Below are 24,058 nucleotides of genomic sequence, written 5' to 3'. Positions count from 1 at the left end.
GGATTTTTGTCATTGTCTAAGTGTGGTGGCTCAAGCAACTCCGTCTTGGATGCTAATCCACCATGTTGACTTCTGATTAACTTCATTTCTGGGAATGCCTCTAAGATTTCAACTCTATCTACTGTTAAGAGCACGTACTTACCATAAATCCCGGCCTTACCGTAAATCCTACCCTAGTGCAAATTTTTGCCTTTCTCTGAGGGCTCAACTTCAATTGCCCTACATATTCCTTCCCTTTGGTATATAAGCCCTAGGTCTGGGAGTGGATAACAATGCCAGGATCCATCAGGATCTTATCTCACAGCCACCAGAGACATGGCTTCTGTTGGTAAATCTCTATTAAATGTTTCTTTTTGAGAAATTAGACTTACCAGCATCTTTCTTTGGTCTCTTATCCCCCTCGGCCTTTGGGAGTAGGTTTAAACAGACCTGTTCACCACAGAACATCAAGACTTGGAAAATGCAGATGTTATTCCTACCACATGCAGATTAATGTGGATCCACAGCTAAAACAAGTCTCTCCAGCTGGTTTCAGCTGCATGCTAGTAGGTCTGACCCTTGGCCCTTAACATCTAGCAGATCCAGAGGTGCCCAAAATGTTTGGGGTAAATCAGGATGCTATATAGAGCCTGTGGAAAACCATGATAGGAGAGTCACAGTGGAGGCTGCTAGGGTGTAGTATATACCATAAAACAGCAACCAATATATACAGCTGTTTCTCCCACTGCCATGATTTGCAAGTCTGGGGACATAGGAGTAGAAATAAGGGTGGTGTCTCTCATAATTACACCTGGCCCATTGCAACAGGTTTACTCCCCATATCTGTAACTCTGATCTCTGATAGATTAGAGATTTTAGCTTCCTAGGAAGAACACTTCTAGTATAGGATGAAACAATGGGTCCACTGAATTTGAGGCCACTCTTAGCTCCGGGATCCACTCAAAAAAAGATGATTATGTTGTTCATGCTACAGAGTGAGGACAGAGAGGAATATGGATGATACTCAGGGGATCCCCTAAGATACCTTCTTATACTACAATCCTCAGAGGGTACATGACAGAACATTGCAACCCTCTAAAGGACTACCAAGGGTTCAGACTCGTCAAGAATGAAGGACTGAGCCTCCCCAGTGGGTAAAGAAAAGGGAAGGTGGAATTGATACAGAAGTCATAAATCACAGGACCACCTCATGGCCACGTGCAAGAAATGAGAACTGTACTTTCTACTTGTATTTCCCTGCTTATTATCTTTCCTTTTAAAATTTTTCTCTCACCTCTTCTTTCTTTAGTATTATAAATAGAATAGAGTAGTGGTGGTGAATTCACCATTTAGATCATGGAATTGTACAATATCAAGTTGGGATAATGGAAGAACTAGAGAAAGAAGAAATATCACTAGGAGAAATTGAACTATAAACAGAGGCCTCGTGACCTCACCTCTGACTATGGTAGCTGGAAATGTTTATATGTGTTGCCTCTCTCTGGGTAGTTTCTGGTTGTATGTGGAGCAATTAAATTATATCACAAGGGAGCATTTCTAGACTCTTGAATGAGAGAAGTGTGTTTATACATGAGGGGAATACATAGAGTGTAAGGTAATTATTGTCTATATTACTTTTCCAAATATTTAACATTCCCTCTTTGGGGGAACTGCTGAAAATCACAGAGATTCACTTTTCAAGACTGCAAGAGTACCTGAAGGAGAAATATAGGTGACAGACAGACATTAGTACCAGTAGAGCCCCAAATATTAGATATCCTTACTAGTCCTAGAGCCTCCACCTTTTAAGACATTAGTTATCTTGCCCAGAATCATTCAGATTCTTTGGTTCAACAAAATTTGGCTTATAAACCTGATCTCTACATTCCCAAGCATTTTTCAGGAAGGGTTTGAAGTAAAGTTGTTGGATTTTCAGTAAAAATACCAAAATTGGGAACTTGTGGCAAACCATGCTTTGAAAGACAGGATGTTTACAACTCTCTGACCACTCCCACCCCTATACTGGAAGATGAGGATTCTAGAGACATTCTCTGAGTTATGGAAGAAAGAGGTCAATGCCAGTAGTAATTCAGGTGACCAGAACCTGAGTCTGAAGGCAATCACAAAACTGTGCCCAAGGAAGAGGTCAAGGGTGACAACAGAAAGCTCAGGCTGTAGACTGGTCTAAAGGAAGTCCCGGGTTTAGAGCCTATATCTCTGCTTGTAAAGTCAAAAGCCAAGTCATATCAGGAGGGGACCTAGAGGAAAGGAAAGAGGAAATAATAAAGAATAAAGGTAGAACAAGAATTCTTCTTTAATCTGGCAAGTAAGAGAGGATCTCCTCCCGAGGTACAATTCAGAGAATTGTACCTTTAGGAAAGTTTGAGTTAAAGGACATTTTCTGTTGCTCTAAGGTGTGTTAGCAGTGCTCAAGAGAATTGCACTTAATTCTACAATTAAGCCCATGCCAACAGTTGCCAGAGATATTCAGCTCATGAAGGTCTGACAAGGTTGATAAATCTGAGGATCCTGTAGTGTCACTTGCTGTCTTGCCTTTTTTGGGGGTGGGTAGAGGGCTGGTGTTGTAGGATGAGAGAAATTACACCTGAAGTGAATTAGAGGAAATGTTTTGAAAAGTGAAACATAAAACCAAAAGCCTGTGCTGTTTGCAAGTTAAAATTTTAAACTGTAACTGTTTGGAACTGTGTATATTTGAGCTTTCTCAGTTAATGGGCAAAAGGCTGTGTTTCTGAGGAGAAAGTGATATTTAATTATTTACAATTTCCACATTCAAAGCAATTTGCTTTTGAGTACTTGTTATAAAGAATACTTTTGTGTTCTCACGAATATATGACCTAAAAATTTGGATCAGAGTGGAAAGATAAATAACAGAGACTGGGAAGGGTGGGGGCAGGAGGCAGAAGATGAAGAGAATTGGGTTAAAGGGTACAAACATACAGTTAGATAGAAGAGTGAGGCTTCAGGAATGAAGTGCTTAGCCCTGGTTTCCCAAAATTCCAGCATCCATGGCAGCTACTTGAGTCATGAATTTTACAAGAAAACTTTAAATGATGCCTCACAATTTCTTAAATAGTAAAAATACAATTAAAAGTTAATCATAGAATGAATGTCTCACATTAGTAGTAAGAATAATATTATTTGCAATATTTTATCACTCTGCCACTATACTTCTCTGTCTCCTCTCCTGAAGATTGTGGATAATAATCATTTCTATTTCAGGGTTGTTGGGAGGATTAAATGAAATAATGTATATAAAATACTTAGAAAATTGCATGGCATATTGTAAGTATGCAATGTTTCCAATTATTTCTTTATAACTAAGTTGAGTATATGAATGTATGTATGCAATATATATCTATTACTCTCTAGCTCAATCACTTGAGTCATTGGCCAGGTGACTTCACATCTATTCATTCTACATGGGTAAAATATAATTTCTTATCATTTTTTTATTTCTAATGGCCACACAGTATTCCATCATATAGATGTACTATTTTTATTTAACCAAGCACCTACTGCTGGACATAGAGTTTATTTCCACTGTTTTATTATGATCAACACCAAAATGTAAGAACCTTGTATAAACACTATAGGGCCCTTGTCCAATTTTTAAGTTTTGAAAAGTAATCACATCTTTATTGTTTTGTTTTTATCTTAACTATGACATTCTACAGATTTGCTCATGCAAAGTTTCATAGTGTGAGAAAGCTCTGGGCTATTTGAAGACTACTGGTCATTTTTAGTTTTAAAACATTTCCATGTGGCCTGTGGTCTGCTTGGAAAACAAGGGGTTTAAGTAGTCAAAGAAATCATATTTTGTGTGATCATTCAGGAACATTTCAGTACATATATATATACTATTGCAGAAAGATAGGAAGGCATGTGTTTTAACTCAGAATCTACCTGACATCAAGTGTCACTCCCAACCCTCCCCAAATTTCCTAGATGCAGTAAATTCATTTTAATAAGTTTTAATTTTTAATCAAAGTGATACACATGTATAGTTTTAAAAAATCAAATAGAACAAAAATGGCATATAATGAAAAGCAATAAATCTCTGTCCATCTGTCTCAACTCTTGGTTCCCCAACCCACAGGCAAAAACTTTTGCACATATCTGTTTAGTGATTATCTCCCTTTTTCTTAATTATATGATTTTATTACTATTTCTTGACCTGATGACATGAGGAATTTTCTACTGACTTCCTGGCTCTCCTCCCCCACTGAATATTGCTGTATCACTATTTCTAACTCTTCTGCTGGCTACCCGGTTCACTGAATAGCACAGTTGAATGCTATGATTGGATTTCTTCATCTGTGACTCCAGAGTCTTGATCTTTGTACCAATGTTCAGATTCCCTTTCTCAGATTGCTGGCAACTGTTTGAAACTATGCCACATCTGAGGTTGCCTCCTATTTGAAGCATGAGGGTTGAAGCATGAGGGTTTTGTACAGTTTGAAATGTTTTTCCTCGTAGTTTCTGTTTGTCATTGTTTCTTCTCTTGGGATGAAGAAATGTGTGTCTTCCAGATCATGTTATTAATTTCCTCCAGCATCTTATTCAATCTGTCTGTTGCTTTGAATTCATTCCATTTGGTTGGAAGTCTATTTGCTTCTATTCTCATTGGTAAGATTTGTCTGCTATCTGGACCATTCTTGTAGTTTCTTTCCTTAAGTTTTTAGTTACCTTTACATGTTTTTTTCTTAATGTATCCGGCACCTGTTGTCATTTCCTAAAGTTTGTGCTGTTTTTTGTTTTATGGACTCAAGAATTTCTCTGAGGATTTTCAAATTTTTAAGTTCTTTTCTGTTCCTTGAATTATTTATTTCCTTGGAAGTCAATTTTTCGTTTTATCTTAGGCTTTTTTGGTTATGTTGTAGGCTTTCTGCAAATGCTGATTTTTTTTTAGCCGCCCCTTTATAATAAAAGATGAGGCAATGGAAAGACTGGCAAGTCTGCAAGCGCTATCAGACGTGATCGCTTTGCTCTAGGGTGGGTGAACTGCTGGGTAGAAGTCAGCCATCCTTCCAGAGGGTTCCCCAGATGCCACAAAGTGAGTGGCTCTAAATATGTACCTGCAGGCGGATGTTGAGCATCACGGAGGCCACGATGTAGCAGTAGGGGAAGTTTTTGCGCAGCCGCCAGGCCAGGTCGAATAAGATGAGCAGCGGACGTGTCAGCCCCTTGCAGAAGGCGCGGTAGGAGCAGCGGGTCGCGGCTGAGAGTGACAGCCGCGCTGCCAGGCCAGAAAGGACCACCGCCGCCATGGGCCTGATGTCGCCTCCCATACAGTGCCCAGAGCCCAAAGCCTCCAGCAGGCTCTGCGAACCCACCGACGGTGGAGCAGAAGGACGAACACCGGGGAATACGGGCAGGAGGCCGTCTGAAGGCTGCAGATCCGAGCTGGGTCGCAAAGGCGGACGCCCTCCTTCGCAGGAAGGGCTCTGGCCCCTGAGGTCGCTGGCGTTCTGCTCGGCCCCACCACGCCCCCCACTCCCCCCGCCCTACAAGGTCCGCACTTCCCAGGGGTAGCTTAGCTTGGCTGCCAGGCCGGGTGGTTGGACCTCGGGGGAGGGGGGGATGCTGGGACGGGAGGGGGGGAGCGTGGCGAGAGAGTGGACAATGGGCGGGGCGCACGCTGATGTGAGAGACCCAGCTTCCTGACCAGGGCCATCCTTTTTTCTTTTTTTTTAATTTTTAACTTTTTAAAAATTTTTAAGTTTTTAAATTTTAACAGAAGAAAAACAAAACTTTCTCAAAATGATAAAAAAAAAAAAAGGCCTTCATAAGCATGATCTTGAGCAACTCAGAGGCATGAACACATTTCCTGTTGCCCCAAATCCCTTTAGGAACATTTTCAATCTTCCCTTTGAGCTAGTACAAATACACAAAACTCACAGCTGTTCTGGACTTTGAAATGTGTGCATTCTGTTGCAATAATTCAAGTGACACTTTTGTTTGTGTTTTAGATCTTTAGTATTCTTCTAATTGGTAAAATTATTCAAACAAGTTTTTAGAAATTTTCAATGCAGAAACATGTAAAACAATGTGCATTCCCCATCCCACCCCTGCCATGAACTACTGTTATATTTATTGTATATACTTCCAAACATTATGTGTTGGTATATTGCTCTTGCCATATCAATAATATACACCTAGCTCACTCTCTTTGATGACTGAATGTTATGCAATATATATGTTGACTAACAACTTTCAGTAATTTATTTACCCAGACCTTTATTGATGGACATTCTGAATGTTTACAGTTTATCCAATGCCAAAAATTGTTGCAATGAACACCATTGTACAAATTAATTTACAAGGGGCAGAAGAGTATGGAAAATATGGCCCCATCTTTATTTATAAAAAATAATTACGTATACATATACATAGACATTTAGTGTTCAAAATCAAAAGGTTTTACTAATACCTGTGGTCAATCAAAAAATTTTAGGTACCAGGTTCCATACAACATCAAGTGTTAACTATCTTAAATTCTTTTTTGCCAATATGATGGACAACCATTACATTTCATTATTCTTCTAGTTTGCATTCATTTAATTTTCAGTGTAGTTGAGTAACTCTTCTAAATTTCTTAATTTTCCAATATTGTTTTTCTGATTGCTTGGAAAACATTAAAATATTATACATTATGAGAAAAGTAAAATCTGGGGGTTATGAAACCCCCAGAAAAACTATTAACAGTTTGGTATATGTTTTTATCAATTATTTGCATATATTAAAAAGCACAGACATATATACATACATACAAATCATAAAACAAAATGGAATCATACAAATATATGCCCCAACCATTGCTTTTAAATATAATGATATATCTTGCATATCTTTCCATATTGATACCTTATTGGCTGTTCATTATTCCTTATGGATGGCCAAAAATTAACTGATCTGCTGATGAACATTCAGATGGTTTCAAATTTTTCACAATCATAAATAATGCTGAGGTTAATATCCTTACATGTGCATCTTTTTACATTTTTCTGATATTTCCCAAAGTTACATTCCTAGAGGTGGAATTTTTGGGTCAAAAAGTTTTCATTTAAGGATTTTCATTTATATTCTCAAATTGCCTTACACAAATTGTACTAATATATTCATGAACACACCCTCAGCAGTTCCTAACAATGAACATTGGCATTGTTTTAATTCTTTGACATTTTGATGGGTGAAAAAGGTATCTCACTGTTATTTTAATTTGCATGTTTTAATTATTAGCAAGGTTAAACATCATTTCTAGTGTACATATCTTTGCACATTTGCATGAAAGGAACTTCTCTGTCAAAAGTTTTACAATCTTAAAATTAAGAGCTATTTCCAGTTCCTGTTTAAAGAGGTTCTACTCCCTCAGGCAATGTATAAGGCTATCCATTTCTCCACACCCTCAACAATCTTATTATGTATTATTTTATTATTACTAATCTAAAAGAAAATCATTATTTCAATTATTTTAATTTACTTATATTTGATGGCTATTGTGACTAAATATTATGTTTTTTGGTCACTTAATGTAGTGGCATCAAAAGGAAAGAGAGCCAGGCAGGTGGGATGACTGGCCACCAGGCAGAGGGCTTACAAATAACGTGCACTATAAAGGATCCTGGAGACCTCAAGGGTGGTGGCTGCAACAGTGAGGAAGAGAAGGGTTAGGCAGCCATCCTCTCTCCTTCCTCCATATCTTCCTGCCTCTCAGGCTATCCAGGCTGTGGCCCTCTTGCACATTTCTATATTGAAATGTTTGCTTATACACTTAAAAAATGGGATGAGGTGGGAAAAAATAAAGAAAAAGAGAAAAAAAATAAAGAAAAAATAAAAATTAAAACAAACAAAAAAAACACAAAAAAAATGTTTGCCTAAGGCAGACAGAACAACATAAGCATCCTAAAATGGATAAAATCCCAACCATAGCCCTGGGAGAAACATAGAGTGGTCAAAATGGCCTAATGTAATGCATTAAGGAAAGGAAATGCATCCTTCTCCCTCACACTACACACCAAATATGAAACAGTAGTAATAGGCCAAAGCTATTGTCTTTGAGAAATTATATGAGTCTTTTTCTGGCTCTTCTTTCCCACAGTAGAGTGCATATACCTTCATTCTTCTGTCTGAACCACTCACTCTTAATATATATGGGAAGAATAGAATATATATATATATATATATGCTTTTACACTGTTACATTTGTCTGAAGATAGGAGATTAAAATGTAATTTGAGGCTTTTGTGATACAAGACAGTGAGTTGACTATTAGCATTAACCTCTCCCAAACAAACAGAAACAATTATAAAGAAATATAAAGTAAATTCATTCATAAAAGTAGTACATGGGGTGAGAATAGTGGATCAAAGAGTTTGATAAATTCCTAGAAAGAATACTGATGGGATCAAACTGAAGGATAAATCAGAGTAAGGACGCCGTAGCCCAGCAAATCTCAGGAAATGGCTGCAGCAGAAGTGGAAGCCATTTTCGTGGAAGAAGCAGCCCCGCTCTCCAGCTATAGAGAGTGGAAGTGGGAGGATGACTTAAAATGAGATGATCATTTGAAGAACTATTTGGAAAAGGGCTGAATAAGTTGGGTTCCACTTCCACCACCTTCCCCTACCCCCAGTAGAGGAGTGTGTCTGTTTCCTGGATGAAAACAGACAGTATATCTCAAAGGAAATTGAGTGATGTGTCTGAAAAGGATTTGGGACTCCAGAATGGAGGAAGTAGTCTTGGTGCCTGTGGTGGAGTACAAAACTTACCACAAAAGTTTTCCCTCCCTGAATCTATAACCTTGCATTGACATCACAGATCCTCACATCAAGAAGTGGTCTATTTCTTTTCTCTTGGATCTGCTGTGTGGCTTGCTTTGGTCAACAGGACACTGGCAAAAAATAGTGCAAGCAAAAGCTGGAAAAGCACTTATGCATTGGGGCTTGCAAGTCTCAGAAACCTGCCGCAACTATGTGAACAAACGGGATGGTGAAAGATACATGCTCCAGTCATCCCTTTTGACCAAACTTATGACCAAACAACCCCTAGGAGTAGACCAACAGCAGCAGCTGACCACAGACATATGAGTTCAGCTGACACAAACAGAAGACTATCATTCACTAAATACATGGTTGTTGTTTTAAGCCTCTAAACATTTAGTGGTTTGTTTTATATCAAAAACTAACTAATAACCATACCCCAGAATAGAGCTATAGAGTAGAGTAGCAATCAAAATGATTTGACTCACAATGAACTCTGGTGGTGATGAACTGATCATAGGAACCCTAGGACTGAAACAGAAGTTGGATCCACTTAATCCAAAGAATTTTGTCAAATAGAAAGTTGGGTTGCTGTGATAGAGTATTAGATCCTCTCCATTCATGTACCCAGAGGACTTTGAGGAAGGATGCTATGGTAACATTATAATTATGTACTGTAAATCTTCCTAGCTATTCCCAAAGGATCTGCATCCATTTACCAAGGCAACTCCTCAGAGGAGAAATAAAAATCCATATACTCTTCAGGGATTATTGGACAATGGCTCTGAGCTGACACTAATCCTGGGAACTCAGAGCAATACTATTGCCCACAGTCAGAGTGAGGCCTTATGAAGGTCAAATGATAAATGGAGTTTTGGCCAAAGTCCAACTCACAGTGGGCCCAGTGGGTCTATAAATTCACTCTGGTAATTTTCCAAGTTGCTGGATTTATAGTTGTAATAGATATAACCAGAAAAACACCCCAACTGGCTCCCTGACCTGCAGAGTGAGAATTTTTATGATAGGAAGGGCCAGGTGGAAGCCTGGAACGTACTCTACCTTCTAATTATAGCAGTAATAGCAAACAAATACCTAGCACTTATTATGTACCCGACACTCTTCTAAGCACTTTACATATATTAACATGTTATTCCCCAAAACAGCACTACAAGGTAGACACTATTATTGTACACCTTTTATAGAAAAGGAAATTAAGGCATTGAAAGCTTAAGTAACTTACCCACAGCCACCCATTAGTAATCGGTAAAACTGAAATTTAAACTAGAAACTGGCTCCAGAGACCATGCTCATAACCACTATGCTGTATTGTCAAAATAGTAAACCAAAATCAATACTACATTGCATGGAGGACTCACAGAAATTAGGGCCACTATCCAGACTTTAAAAATTAAGGGGTAGTGATTGATTCCTATCACATCCTTTCTTTTTTTTAGAGATGAGATCTCACTTTGTTGCCCAGGCTGGAGTGCAGTGGCACAATCATAACTCACTACAGCCTTGAACTCCTGGGCTCAAGTGATCCCCCTGCCTCAGCCTCCCAAGTAGCTGAGAATTCAGGTGTAGGCCACCACACCCAGCTAATTTTGTATTTTTGGTACAGACGGGGTCTTACTATGTTGCCCAGGCTAGTTTCAAACTCCTGACCTCAAGCAATCCTCCCACCTTAGCCTCCTGAGTCTCTGGGATTACAGGCATGAGCCACTGTGACTGGTTCTCACATCCCTTTTTGATTGACCTGTTTGACTAGTGAAAAATAAAATGGGATCTTGAATTAAAATTGGTATGTATGGGCCGGGCGTGGTGGCTCACGCCTGTAATCCTAGCACTCTGGGAGGCCGAGGAGGGCGGATTGCTCGAGGTCGGGAGTTCGAAACCAGCCTGAGCGAGACCCCGTCTCTACTAAAAATAGAAAGAAATTAATTGACCAACTAAAACTATATATACAAAAAATTAGCCGGGCATGGTGGTGCATGCCTGTAGTCCCAGCTACTTGGGAGGCTGAGGCAGGAGGATCGATTGAGCCCAGGAGTTTGAGGTTGCTGTGAGCTAGGCTGACGCCACGGCACTTACTCTAGCCTGGGCAACAAAAGTGAGACTCTGTCTCAAAAAAAAAAAAAATTGGTATGTATGGATTGGCCTTGAGCAGGTTCTGAAGGTACAGCAAAGATATGTGAGCAGTGGCTCATACTCCCAATGTGTCTGTACCTACCATGCTATCTTCCCTTTCTCAACTCACACTTATAGTTTCATGGGGACTGCCATGGCTGAATTATGTCCCTGATAAATTTATATGTTGAAGTCCTAACACCTAGTATCTCAGAATTTGACTGTATTCAGAGATAGAATTTTTAAAGATGTAATTAAAGTTAAATGAGGTTACTGGGGTGGGCCCTAATCCAACATGACTGGTGTTCTTACAAGAAGAATAAATTAAGATACAGACAGGCACAAAGGGAAGATCATGTAGACATATGGAGAAGACAGCCATCAATAAGCTGAGGAGAGAGGCTTTCAGAAGTGTTTCAGTCCATTCTTGCCACTATAACAAAATATTTCTTACAGTTCTGGAAGCTGAAAAGTCCAACATCAAGGTTCTGGCAGGTTTGGTGTCTGGTCTGTACTTCTAAGACGGTACTGTGAACACTGCATCTCACATGGCAGAAGGGACAGAAGGGTAAAAGGGCCTAGTTAATTCCTTCAGCCCTTTCATGAGGCACTAATCCACTCCTTGAGGGCTGAGCCACATGGCCTAATCACCAACTAAAGGCCCCACCTCTTAATACTGTTGCATTGGGGATTAAGTTTCAACATTAATTTTTGAGGGGACACAAACATTCAAATCATACCAAGAAGAAACCAACCCAACTGACACCTCGATCTTGGACTTCTAGCTTCCAGAACTGTGAGGAAATAAATTTCCATTGTTTAAGCCATCCAACCTGTGGTACTTTGGTATGGCAGCCCTGGCAAACTAAAACAGGGATCTCTCTATAACCAGCTGTTTGAAGAGTAGAAAATTCAAATCTACTTTAGCACATTTCTGCATGACATAGGGCACCAGCCAGCACATTTCTGTACATCACAGCACCACACAGGGGTAGCCCAGAAGGACAGTAAAGAAAAAAAGTCTTTCATGAGAACATAATTTGAAGTGGTATATATGGTTGTTCACTTTGCTTGGAAGGAGAAATGGCCTAAGGTATGGCACTACACTGTTTGGTATGCAGGGACTTGGAAAGAACAACATTTCCAATGTTGTCTACAAGGAGGTTGGGAGAAGTGGTATGTGGTTGGACCTCTAAGAATGGTGAATACATTTGTGTTCCATATAAATGCCCAGCAGAGGGCATCAGCTGTGACAGAGGCTCTCAATAATCATATGAACAAGAGGATTTGCATTAGAATGTCAGTCAGCCTCTTTTCCCAACTATCCTGGGGATTGTTTAGGGGCCCATGTACAAAATATCCATGGTTGCAGGTCTGAAGGCTCTGCGAGGGCTCACCAAGGCTGATCTAGCTACCATAGCAGTTGAGTGTCCAATCCCAACCTGACAACAGCAGAGGCCAATGCCAAGTCCTCAATATGTACCATTTTCTTATTGGGGAGTGCTGGGGGGTTACAACCAGCCATCTGGTGGCAGGTTGATCAGGTTGGTTCCCTTCCATTGTGCTGTAACATGAATTTGCCTTCCCTTCCTGCAGCACTTCAAGTAGCACCACTTTTGTAGCATTTTCACAATTATAATTTCTCACACAATACTGCTTCTGACTAAGGATCTCATTTTATAGCAATAGAAGGCAAGAAAGGGCTAAACAGAATTAACACTAGTCATACCTTATTCTTCATCATTTAGAATGGCGGATTGCCATTTTAACATCCATTTGTAAATATTTTCTTCCTGTCCCCTTGCTTTTGTCCTCTGCTGATTTAGAGGTCTGATTAGCTAAGGGAGGATCACGTCTACCAGTAGAAACAGCAATCATTCTGTTGAATTGTATGTTGAGCCTGCAACCTAGCTATTTTGAGCTATTCATGCCACTGGACCAACAGGCAAAATACATGTTTGGTTGGTGTGATTGATCCTGGTCATCAAGGGAATAATTGGTTGCTGTTACACAATTAGACAGGCAGAACTAAGTATAAGATTCTAGAACTCCTCTTAACACTGTCATGTTAGTAGTAAAAGTTAATAGAAGATTACAACAATGTCATATAGGCAGGACCCACCAAGGGTTCAAACCTCTCAGTAATGAAGCTTGACCACAGTCCACCAGGCAAAGAGAATTTGATATCTAAGGAACTGGGTGAGGACAAGGGTAAATGGAATGGGTAGTGGAAGAAAGAAGTTACATAACTACAAACTATGGCTTTGTGACTAGTTTCAGAAACAAGGTGGGAGTAGCTGTTCATAATTTCAGGTTTGCTTATTGTGTCGTGTGTGTGTGTGTGTATTAGTATATATATACATATAGGATATTTTCTTCATCCTGCCCCCTTATATCAATTGATGGTGATTGAACTTCCCAATTTAGGCCATAAATTACAGAATATCAATACAAGATTATGATGACTTAAAAAGGAATGAACATTATTAAACTTATGAGAGTTTGGGCATCCCCTTTTGGGGAGAAGTTGAGTGTGGTTTTGTACAAGGCATAATTGTACTAACTATGTTATTGTGTCTGTTGTTGTTATTTAGAATTTTAAGTGTGGAAAAATATGTATAGGCACCTGTAATTATTTGAACCTAATCTGTTGCTGAAAATGTACTGGACACCAGAGTGTTTGGATAGCAGTATCCTATATTTCATTAATTTAAATGGGAAAAATAATAATGTATTCACAGCCCATTCAAACCAATTTTCCCAAATGTCATTAAAACACTCTATAAAATGTATACTTAGTTTGCCAAAGGTTTCTGCATAATGTAAAACGTTTATAACCCAACTATTTATTATTATTTATTTATAGTATATATTTAAGGTTGGTTATATAACATGATTTTAATGACAATTTTATATACATAATGAAATGGATACTGTAGTCAAGCAAATTAACATATCCATCATCTCACATTGTTATCCTAATTTTTTCATGATAAGAGCTGCTAAAATCTACTCTTTTACCAAATTTCCAGTATGCAATATTGTTAACTATAGTCCTTATGCTGTACGTTAGATCTCTAGACTTACTCATCCTATGTAATTTCAACTTTGTATCCTTTGACCTACATCTCCACATTTCCTCTTCTCACCCCTAGTCACCATCATTCTATTCTCTGTTTCTAGGTATTTGACTTTTTTTTTAGATTCCACATATAAGTGAGATTATGCAGTATAGTGTCTGGTATACTTTGCTTAAAATGTCTGCCAGATTCATCCATACTGTTGCAAATGACAGGACCTCATTCTTTTTTAAGGATAAATAATATTTCACTTTATATACATACATCACAATTTCTTTATCCATTCATCCAGCAGTGGACACTTAGGTTGTTTCCATATCTTAGCTATTGTGAATAGTGCTGCAATGACCATGGGATTGTGCATATCTTTACAAGGTGCTAATTTCATTTCCTTTGGGTATATGTAGAATAGAGATTGCTAGATCATATGGTAGTTCAATTTTAATATTTTGAGGAACCTCCATACTGTTTTCCATAATGGCTATAACAATTCACAGTCTCACCAACAGTGTACAAGAGTTCCCTTTTCTCTACATCCTTGCCAGCAGTTATTTCTTGTCTCTGATACTAGCCATCCTACCAGGTGTAAGGTGATTATCTCACTGTGGTTTTGATTTGCATTTTCCTGATGATTATTGATGTTGAGCACCTTTACATATACCTGTTGGCCATTTTATGTCTTCTTTGGAGAAATGTTTATGCAAGTCCTTTGCTCATTTTTTAAATCAAGTTATTAGGGTTTTTTTGTTATTGCTGTTTTGGGGGTTTTTGGTTTGTTTTTGCTATTGAGTTATTTGAGCTCCTTATATATTTTGGATATTAACCCTTTATTAGATATATGGTTTGCAGATATTTTCTCCCAATCTGTAGGTTGCCTTTTCATTTTGTCCATTGTTTCCTTTGCTGTGCAGAGGCTTTCTAGTTTAATGTAGTCCTGCTTATTTAGTTCTGCTTTTATTGCCTGAGCTTCTGGTGTGATATCCAAAAAAAAGTCATTGCCAAGGCCAATGTCAAGGAGCTTTACCTGTAATTTTTCTTCTAGTAGTTTTACAGTTTTAGGTTTTATGTTTAAGTCTTTAATCCATTTTAAGTTGACTTTTATGTATAGTGTTAGATAAGGGTCTAATTTCATTCCTTTGCATATAGATATCTAGTTTTCTCAATACCATTTATTGAAGAGACTATGCTTTCCCCACTGCATCGGCTTGGTCCCCTTGTTGAAAACTAGTTGACCATATATTCTTGAGTTTATTTCTGGGCTCTGTATTCTGTTCCATTGGTCTATATGTCTTTTTTTTTGTGCCAATACCATACTGTTTTGAACATTATAGCTTTGTAATAAATGTAATTTGAAATTAGGAAATGTTCCATTCCAGTATGCATCAGTAAAAAAAAAAAAAAAAGGAAATGTGATGCCTCTAACTTTGTTTTTCTTTCTTGATTGCTTTGGCTATTTGGGGTCTTTTGTAATTCCATATCAATGTTAGAATTGTTTTATTATTTCTGTGAAGAATGCCATTGGGATTTTGATAAATAAGGATCATGTTGAATCTGCATACCATTTTGAGTGGTATGGGCATTTTAACAATATTAATTTTTCAACCATACATAGTGGCTCACACCTGTAATCCCACACTTTGGAAGGCCAAGGCAGGAGGATCACTTGAGCCCAGGAGTTCAAGACCAGCCTGGGAAATGTAGCCAGACACTGCCTCTACAAAAAATACAAAATGTAGCCAGGCATGGTGGCACATGCCTGTAGTCCCAGCTACTTGGGAGGTTGAGGCAGGAGGATCACTTGAGCCTGGGAGTTTGAGGTTGCAGTGAATTACGATGACACCCCTACACTCTAGCCTGGGCAATATAGCGAGACTCTGTCAGACAAAAAATTAATTTTTCCAATCCATGAACACGAGATATGTTTCCATTTAGTTGTGTATTTGTGTTGTCTTCAGTTTCTTTCATTAGTGTTTTCTAGTTTTCAATATACAGATATTTTACCTCCTTAGTTAAATTTATTCCTAAGTATTTTATTCTCTTTGATGCTGTCATAAATGGGATTGTTTTCTTGATTTCTTTTTTAGATAGGTCATTGTTGGTATAAAGAAATGCAACTGATTTTGTATCCTGCAAATTTACCGAATTCATTTATTAATTCTAACAATTTTTTTTGTGGAACCTTTAGGGTTTTCTACATATAGATCATGTTGTACTTACCTGGCAGGGGAGATACCATGATCACGATGGTGGTTTTCCCAGGGCGAGGCTTATCCATTGCACTCCGGATGTGCTGACTCCTGCGATTTCCCCAAATGTGGGAAACTCGACTGCATAATTTGTGGTAGTGAGGAACTGTGTTCGCCCTTTCCCCTAGAAAAAAAAAGATCATGTCATCTGCAAATATGGATAATTTTGCTCTTTTTTGTTCTTATTTGAATGACATTTTTTTTTCTTGTCTGAATTTTCTGGCCAGTACTTCCAATACTATGTTGAATAGGAGTGGCAAAAGGGGGCCCTGCTTTATACTGAATCTTAGAGAAAAAGTTTTTAGTTTTCCCCCATTGATTATGATGTTAGCTGTGGGCTTTTCATAATTGGCTGTTACTATGTTTAGGAAAATGTTGAACTTTGTCAAATACTTTTTTTGCATCTACTGAGATGATGAAGTGGAAAAGGATATTCCGTGCAAATAGTAACCAAAAGAGAGCAGGGGCAGCTACCATGTTTTCTCGAAAATAAAACAGGGTCTTATATTTATTTTTCCTCAAGAAGACACCCTAGGGGCTTTTTTTCAGGGGATGTGTTATTTTTTTTTAAGTACAGTACAACAATCTACATTTATTCAAATATAGTTGGGGGGCGTGGGCAATATATGTAACCTTAACATTTGTACCCCCATAATATGCTGAAATAACACACACATACACACACAAAATAACAAATATAGTTAAGTCATCTTATCATCATAACTCTCCAAACCCAGAATTGCATCCTGAATTTCTTGCCACTCTATTTCCTTTAGAACCATTGGCCCCAATCTCTCATGTCGAGCAATAAAGCTCTCATAGGGCAGATGAGAAAGGCTGCTCATCTTCTTTACTGCTCTGTGAGGAAATGCATGGGTTGTGCAGATACGCTGCATAGCCACGCCCATCACTAGGTCTTATTTTCGGGGTAGGGCTTATATTGTGCAAATGCTTAGAAATCCTGCTAGGGCTTATTTTATGGGTAGATCTTATTTTTGGGGAAACATGGTATACTTATATCAGACAGAACATATTGAAAGTCAAAAACTGTCAAAAGAGACAAAGGTCATTATATAATGATAAAGGGGTCAATTCATCAAGAGGGTATAAAAATTGTAAAAATACATGCATCCAACATTGGTTCACCTAAATATGTAAAGCAAATATTAACAAAACTAAAGGGAGAAATAGATAGCAATACAATAGTAGCTAGGTACTTTACTGCCCCACTTTCAACAATGGATTGATCACACAGACAGAAAATCAATAAGGAAATATTGAATTCCAACAACACTTTAGACCAAATATACCTAATATATATACATCTACAGAACATTGCATTCAACAACAGCATTCTTTTCAAGGGCACATGGAATATTCTCCAGGATAGATCATATGTTAGGCCACAAAACAAGTCCTAACACATTTAAGAAGATAGAAATAATATCAAGTGCCTTTTCTGACCACAATGATATGAAACTAGAAATAAATGACAGGAAGAAAATTCATGAATATGTGGACATTAAACAACATGCTCTTTAACAACCAATGGGTCAAAGAATACATCAAAAGGAAAAAAAATATTTTGATATAAATGAAAGCACAGCATACCAAAACCCATGAGATGTTACAAAAGCAGTTCTAAGAGGGAAGCTTGTAGCAACAAATGCCTACGCTAAAAACAAAGAAAGATCTCAAATAAACAACCTAATATTACCCTCGAGGAACTGGGAAAAAGAACAAACTAAACCCACAGTTAGTAGAAGGAAAGGAATAATAAAAATCAGACCCTAAAGAAATCAAATGGAAAATAAACAGACTATAGGAAAAAAATCAACAAAGATAAGAGGTGGAGTTTTGAAAAAATAAACAAAATTGACAAACCCTTACCTAGACTAACTAAGAAAGAAAAGAGAGAAGATGCAAATAAATAAAATCAGAAATTAAAGTGGAGACATTAAAACAGACACCTCAGAAATCAAAAGGATCAAAAAGGACTATTATGAAGTTATATAACAACAAATTGGATAATCTAAAGGAAATGGATAAATTCCTAGAAACATACAACCTACCAAAATTGAATTAGGAAGAAATAGAAAGTCTGCACAGACAAATACCGTATAAAGAGTCTGAAGTGGTTATTAAAAACGTCCCAACAAAGAAAAGCCCAAGACCAAAGGGCTCCACAGCTGAATTCTAACAAGTATTCAAAGGAGAATTAATTCTAGTCCTCTTTAAATTCTTCCAAGAAAAATAAAACTAAGGTGGAGTACTTCCAAATTCATTTTATGAGGCCAGCATCACCCTCGTACCAAAGCCAGACAAAGACACAACAAGAAAACTATAAGTCAATATCTCTGATGAACATTGATGCAAAAATCCTTAATAAAATGCTTTGCAAACCCAATTCAACAATACACCAAAAAGATTATACATCTAGCTATTTAGTATTAAATAAACTCACTAGTTTTGTTTCGTTTCTTTTCTTTTCTTTTCTTTTTTTTTTCTTTTTTCAGAGTCTCGCTTTGTTGCCCAGGCTAGAGTGAGTGCCATGCCGTCAGCCTAGCTCATGGCAACCTCAAACTCCTGGGCTCAAGCAATCCTACTGCCTCAGCCTCCCGAGTAGCTGGGACTACAGACATGCACCACCATGCCCGGCTAATTTTTTCTATATATATATTAGTTGGCCAATTAATTTCTTAGTAGAGAGGGGGTCTCGCTCTTGCTCAGGCTGGTTTCGAACTCCTGACCTCAAGCAATCCGCTCGCCTTGGCCTCCCAGGGTGCTAGGATTACAGGCATGAGCCACCGCGCCCGGCCTCACTAGTTTGTATGTTTGTGTGCAGTATATGATGTTACTATATACAGTATGGAATATGAATTACACTCTCCTTCCACACTGTAGCAAATACATTCTGTAATGTAAATGCAGGATCAAGTTTTATGTTTGTATTTTAGTTTGTTTTATTTTTTAAATTGTCATATATATATCACAGTAATCAAACAGTATGATATTAAAGAAGAGATAAACAAACATTTGAATGGAACAAAATAGAGAGTCCAGAAATAGACCTGCACACATACTGATTTTTTACAAAGATGAAAAAGCAATTGAATAGAGAAAAGATGGCCTTTCAACAAATATATTGAAATAATTGAACCTCAATAGGTAAAAAATAGGCTGGGCATGGTGGCTCACGCCTGTAATCCTAGCACTCTGGGAGGCCGAGGCAGGAGCATCGCTCAAGATCAGGAGTTGGAAGCCAGCCTGAGCAAGAGCGAGATCCCGTCTCTACTATAAATAGAAAGAAATTAATTGGCCAACTAAAAAATATATAGAAAAAAAATTATCCGGGCATGGTGGCGCATGCCTGTAGTCCCAGCTACTCTGGAGGCTGAGGCAGGAGGATCGCTTGAGCCCAGGAGTTGGAGGTTGCTGTGGGCTAGGCTGATGCCATGGCACTCTAGCCCCGGGCAACAGAGTGAGAGACTCTGTCTCAAAAAAATATATAGGTAAAAAATAAAGAAATAAAAAGAAAGATTGAACCTTGACCTAAAACACCTTATTCAAAAATTAATCCAAACTGGGTTATAAATCTAAATGTAAAACATAAAACATAAAACTATAAAACTCTTAAAAGAAAACACACACACAAAATCTGGGTGACTTGGGGTTAGGCAAAGGATTATTAGGCCTGACACAAAAGCACAATCCATAAAATAATTGAAAAATGGGACTTTATTGAAATTAAAAGCTTGTGCTCTATAAAATACACTGTTAAGGGAATGAAAAGACAAGGTACTTTCAGGAATTCTACAGGGTATGAGATTTTACCCTACTTGCATCAACTAAAGAGTTAACCTGTTACTGTTCTGTGGATACTGCCAAAGGATGGGACTCCTGAGTTAGAGACAAATGGCTTTATTACTCACTGCAAGATCAGCAGCCATGGGATCAGCATGATGCTTATACTGGTTACTCATGCTCCACAAGTCCCACAGAGGTGACACAAAGGACCTCAATGGGCTACATTATAGGAGAAGAACAGTGAGCTTAGAGAATTTATTGCTTTTATAGGAAGTGTAAACAAGCCCTCCCTGTTTAGGGGACAACATCATTTCATCCCTCAAGGCTGTTTTCACTGATGCAAATACAATCCAGAGATATGGCCAGGTACAGAACAGTCCATCTTCCAGTCTTGGCGTAACCTGCAAAAATGTGCAAGAAGAGTGGATTGCCTCTCCCAACAAGTCACTCATCAGCCCAACACATTCTTGGCCAATTTTGAATTTATACAAGAATATGCCATTCTCATTAATCTGACCGACAGAGTCTGGGACCAAATCTGTTTAATTCATCTCATAAATTATTTTCAACAGAACTCCACACTGTAGCATGACAGCACCTTGCTGTAGTGACCCCATCCATGCCCCCCAGAGTCCTGGTCTTATCCAACTGGGACCATTGGTCTTCTTTCAGACATTAAGGATGTAGTCTAAGGGCAGTCTATTATCCATTACAACCCACATACACGGGTTTATCCTGATGATTTTAGGTCATTGCCAGTAATTATAAGGGGTACTAGATGGGCCAAAAAGCAATCCCCATCCCCAATGGAGAGACATTCTGTGGCCCACTGTACCCCACATATAAACATATAACCCAAAGAGGCACAGTTCAAGATTTATTGTCACCATTACATTGGTTTGATTAAGCCATATTAGCAGTGTCACTAAGTATTTGCAGCCTCAGTCTTTACACATGACATAGCCCAAGCCCACTCAGGTGTCAAGAGAAACATAATTTTGTATTAGATTGAAACAATATTGCACTGTATTATGTGTCTGTACAAGTTCACTTTCCAGAGCTGCCATTAGTGGTATCAGGAATAACAAAATAATTCCAGACCAGTCATATCCACATGAGTTTTTCTGTTTTCATGGCACGTGGAAGGGTATTACAGACTCAGCAGCAGGTCAGATTGCCAGTGTAGATGCTGCTTGACTCAAGTGGTCGTTGGTGCTGGATCTAGGGGACAAAGAGAGCATTAATTTCCTACCCCTGATCCCTGTACCTCCCAAGATCTAAGGTGTTTTACTCCCAAAGTGCCAGGTTTGGCACTTTCCCTCCACTGCCACATAATCTGTGTGTCCCATCCCAGCACCTTTAATTTCACCTTTTCTCCAATCACCCCCTACTTGCCTCCAGACCTTTTATTCTGATCATTGTACAGAAGGCAGTCAAGGGGTCCCTTTCTGGAGACAGCCACATTCAGTGACCAAACTGCCCTATTAAGGTGTGTGGACCAAGTAGAAATAGAGTCAGAAATCATTCCAACACTCAACAATACCAGATACCAGTGGATAGTAGAGTGTGGAATGTTCATCAAATACTTTGGCTATTGGCCCATTACACTGGGTGACATTTGAGGAAAAAGGTGCAAATGAGTTAGAACACTGAAAACATGACACAGCTGGGACTCAGGAACCACAATGGTGTGGCCAGAGTCAGCTAATCACATGGAACAGCAACATGTAACCTAAAAAAGTATTAAAAGTGATAAGACCATTGGTAGCACTGAGGGAGACATTCACTATAGTCGTCAATCTGGTGTAGTAGGAGCCAGTAGGATCAATGCTCCATGCAATGTGGCCTCCTTTGTTACAAGACAAACAGGCCAACTTTTGCCAGAAGTCTGGCATACATGCACATGCATACATACACACACACACACACACACACATACATGTTGTAGTAACTTCTGGATCAGAAACATTAAGTCCTTTACTTTGTTCCCAGTCCCTGATGGCAGATGTGTTGCCATGTCTGACAGCAATCTTGGCAGTGCAGGCTTGGTCAGGTACTTGAACTGAGTTGTTCTCATCAGAGAGTAGACCCTTCCTCTATGCATCTCTGTGAGTGACCCAGACAGTCCCATCATCATCCACAATTTGTTTCTACAGTTACAATCCCCCAAAGAGGTATCTTTAATCCACCAGTCTTTCAAGTGGCAGACCAAAAGGCTAGACCTTTGGCAACAGCCCCAAGTCAGTAAAAATATAATGAGTGTCGTAAGTAGAAGTGTGATAACATTGCAGTCAGGAGGATTCTGACTTGCCAACCACCAGGATATCATCTATGCAGTGAAAGCTTTAAACGTCAGAGGAGAAAGGCACTCACACTCAATGCTGACTCCCACATCCTGCCCCCTGCATAGCAGCAAATGGCAGGGGAGTTTGTCCCAGTAGCACTTCTATACTTGTGTCAGTGCCCTGCATGGAAGAATCTACTCCAAGCCTTCCTAAACATTTAACATATCAGTTTCCTTCTGTTTTTACAACAGTAGATTGAATTGGCATAGAGGACCTTACCCATAAGGTAACTTGAACTGTTTTTCTTCACTGAGTGTTTTGCTCACACCCTATCAGTTGAATCCAGGCCTTTTCTGTTCCCTACTGGAACACAGACCAAGGAGATTAACACATGTACGTCAGAAGTTAGGATACAGCTGCCAAGGAGTTTGTGTTATCTCCTGGCCAGGAGTTCCAGGAATGGGAGGGGCAACAAAGGGAGCGGGAAGACTGAAGGAGGCCAGCCTGTGCAGAATGGCTGGCGCCATCATGGTGCCACCTCCTCAGGAACTCTTCCTTTCTGCCTCCTCACATGCCACAACTCTACCCTGGGGACCTCAATGCCAATGGCCACCTCTACACCCAGTGCCCTCTCCTGCCATAGGACTGGGTAAGATGGTGACTCAGACACCTGTTTCCAACAGTCATAAACATTTGAGTCCCTCCCTCTCCCCCAAGTTCCTCTGCATAATCTTTTGTTCTTCCAAAGCACCTGAAGTCAGGATAGAGAAGGAGAGAGGCAACAGGGGGTGCGGAGGAAGAGAGCAGCTCTGCATCAGCAAGCAAGGCTTTTCATTTACTTACAGTTTGGAGCTGCTGCCCACTCGGGCTCACCAAATGAACTTCTAATGTTTTCCATCTACCTAAAGCTCTACACCCTCATTTCTGACACTTTATTTCAGCTTTGCTGACCTCTTGACTCAGCAACCACAGTCATATTCTCTTTCAGCTAGGGCTCCAGGGCTTGCCCTCCCATAGTCATAATATCCCTTCCTCTGCCCACCCAATGGAAAAGGATCAAAGACTAAGGCACCAATCAGGTGGCTTGTTTCAATCTCTTCTTGTCACTTAGCTGTTAACATTCATTAACAGGTAGGACAGTGGAGATCTGTGATATTATGATTTTATATATATAATATATGTGTGTGTGTATATATATGTGTGTGTGTGTGTGTGTGTGTGTGTGTGTGTGTGTGTGTGTGTGTGTGTTTGTCCATGGTTTCTGGCTCACAACTCCATAATCCTTGTTAGGCCTCAGAAACAGGCCTTGGGAAACAGAATCTCTCCCTCTGACCTCCTGTCCTCCTTTCACCTGCTCAAGGCAGGACTCTAATCTGATTGTGGGTCATAAGACCCTCATTCCAGAGGGATTCCTGTCCCATACCCTGGAGGAAGGAATGCTGCTACAAGAGCAAAAACAATCTGAACAGGCCTTGTTGAGTTTGGATCATATCCTTTTTGTCCAATCACATTTCAACACTGTTGTCCATGCTTCAACCAATAAAGTCCCTGTAGAAGGCCCAAAGAATAGGGTTCAGGGAGCTTCCAGAGAGTTGAACGCATGGAAGCAGATAGGAAGGTGAATGAGAACTCATCCACGTGCCAGGAGGGTGGCTCACCCCAACTCCATGGGGACAGAATCTTCTGTGCTTGGGACCCTTCCAGACCATGCCCTGTGTATCTCTTCATCTGGCTGTTTGTTTGTATCCTTTAAGGTA

The 24,058-nt window shown here is 39.3% G+C and overlaps 1 protein-coding gene and 1 non-coding gene across 2 annotated transcripts; one reads left to right on the top strand and one right to left on the bottom strand.

Annotated features, from left to right (window-relative positions):
• Positions 1-4,061: 4,061 nt before the first annotated feature.
• On the bottom strand, positions 4,062-20,192 carry LOC109730284 (small integral membrane protein 10-like). Its single transcript, XM_075999148.1, has 2 exons — positions 20,142-20,192; positions 4,062-5,504 (listed from the first exon to the last, which is right to left on the bottom strand). The coding sequence occupies exons 1-2, from the start codon at positions 20,190-20,192 to the stop codon at positions 5,064-5,066; spliced, it is 492 nt and encodes a 163-aa protein (XP_075855263.1). The 3' UTR covers positions 4,062-5,063.
• Positions 16,173-16,336, top strand: LOC142865966 (U1 spliceosomal RNA). The gene has a single exon (XR_012916060.1). It is a non-coding gene; the product is annotated as a U1 spliceosomal RNA (small nuclear RNA).
• Positions 20,193-24,058: the final 3,866 nt, after the last annotated feature.

Source organism: Microcebus murinus, chromosome X (assembly GCF_040939455.1).
Source record: "Microcebus murinus isolate Inina chromosome X, M.murinus_Inina_mat1.0, whole genome shotgun sequence".
In the NCBI taxonomy this organism is placed as follows: Eukaryota; Metazoa; Chordata; class Mammalia; order Primates; family Cheirogaleidae; genus Microcebus; species Microcebus murinus.
The sequence above is the reverse complement of the archived record's forward strand: the minus strand, read 5'-3'. Positions and strand labels throughout refer to the sequence as shown.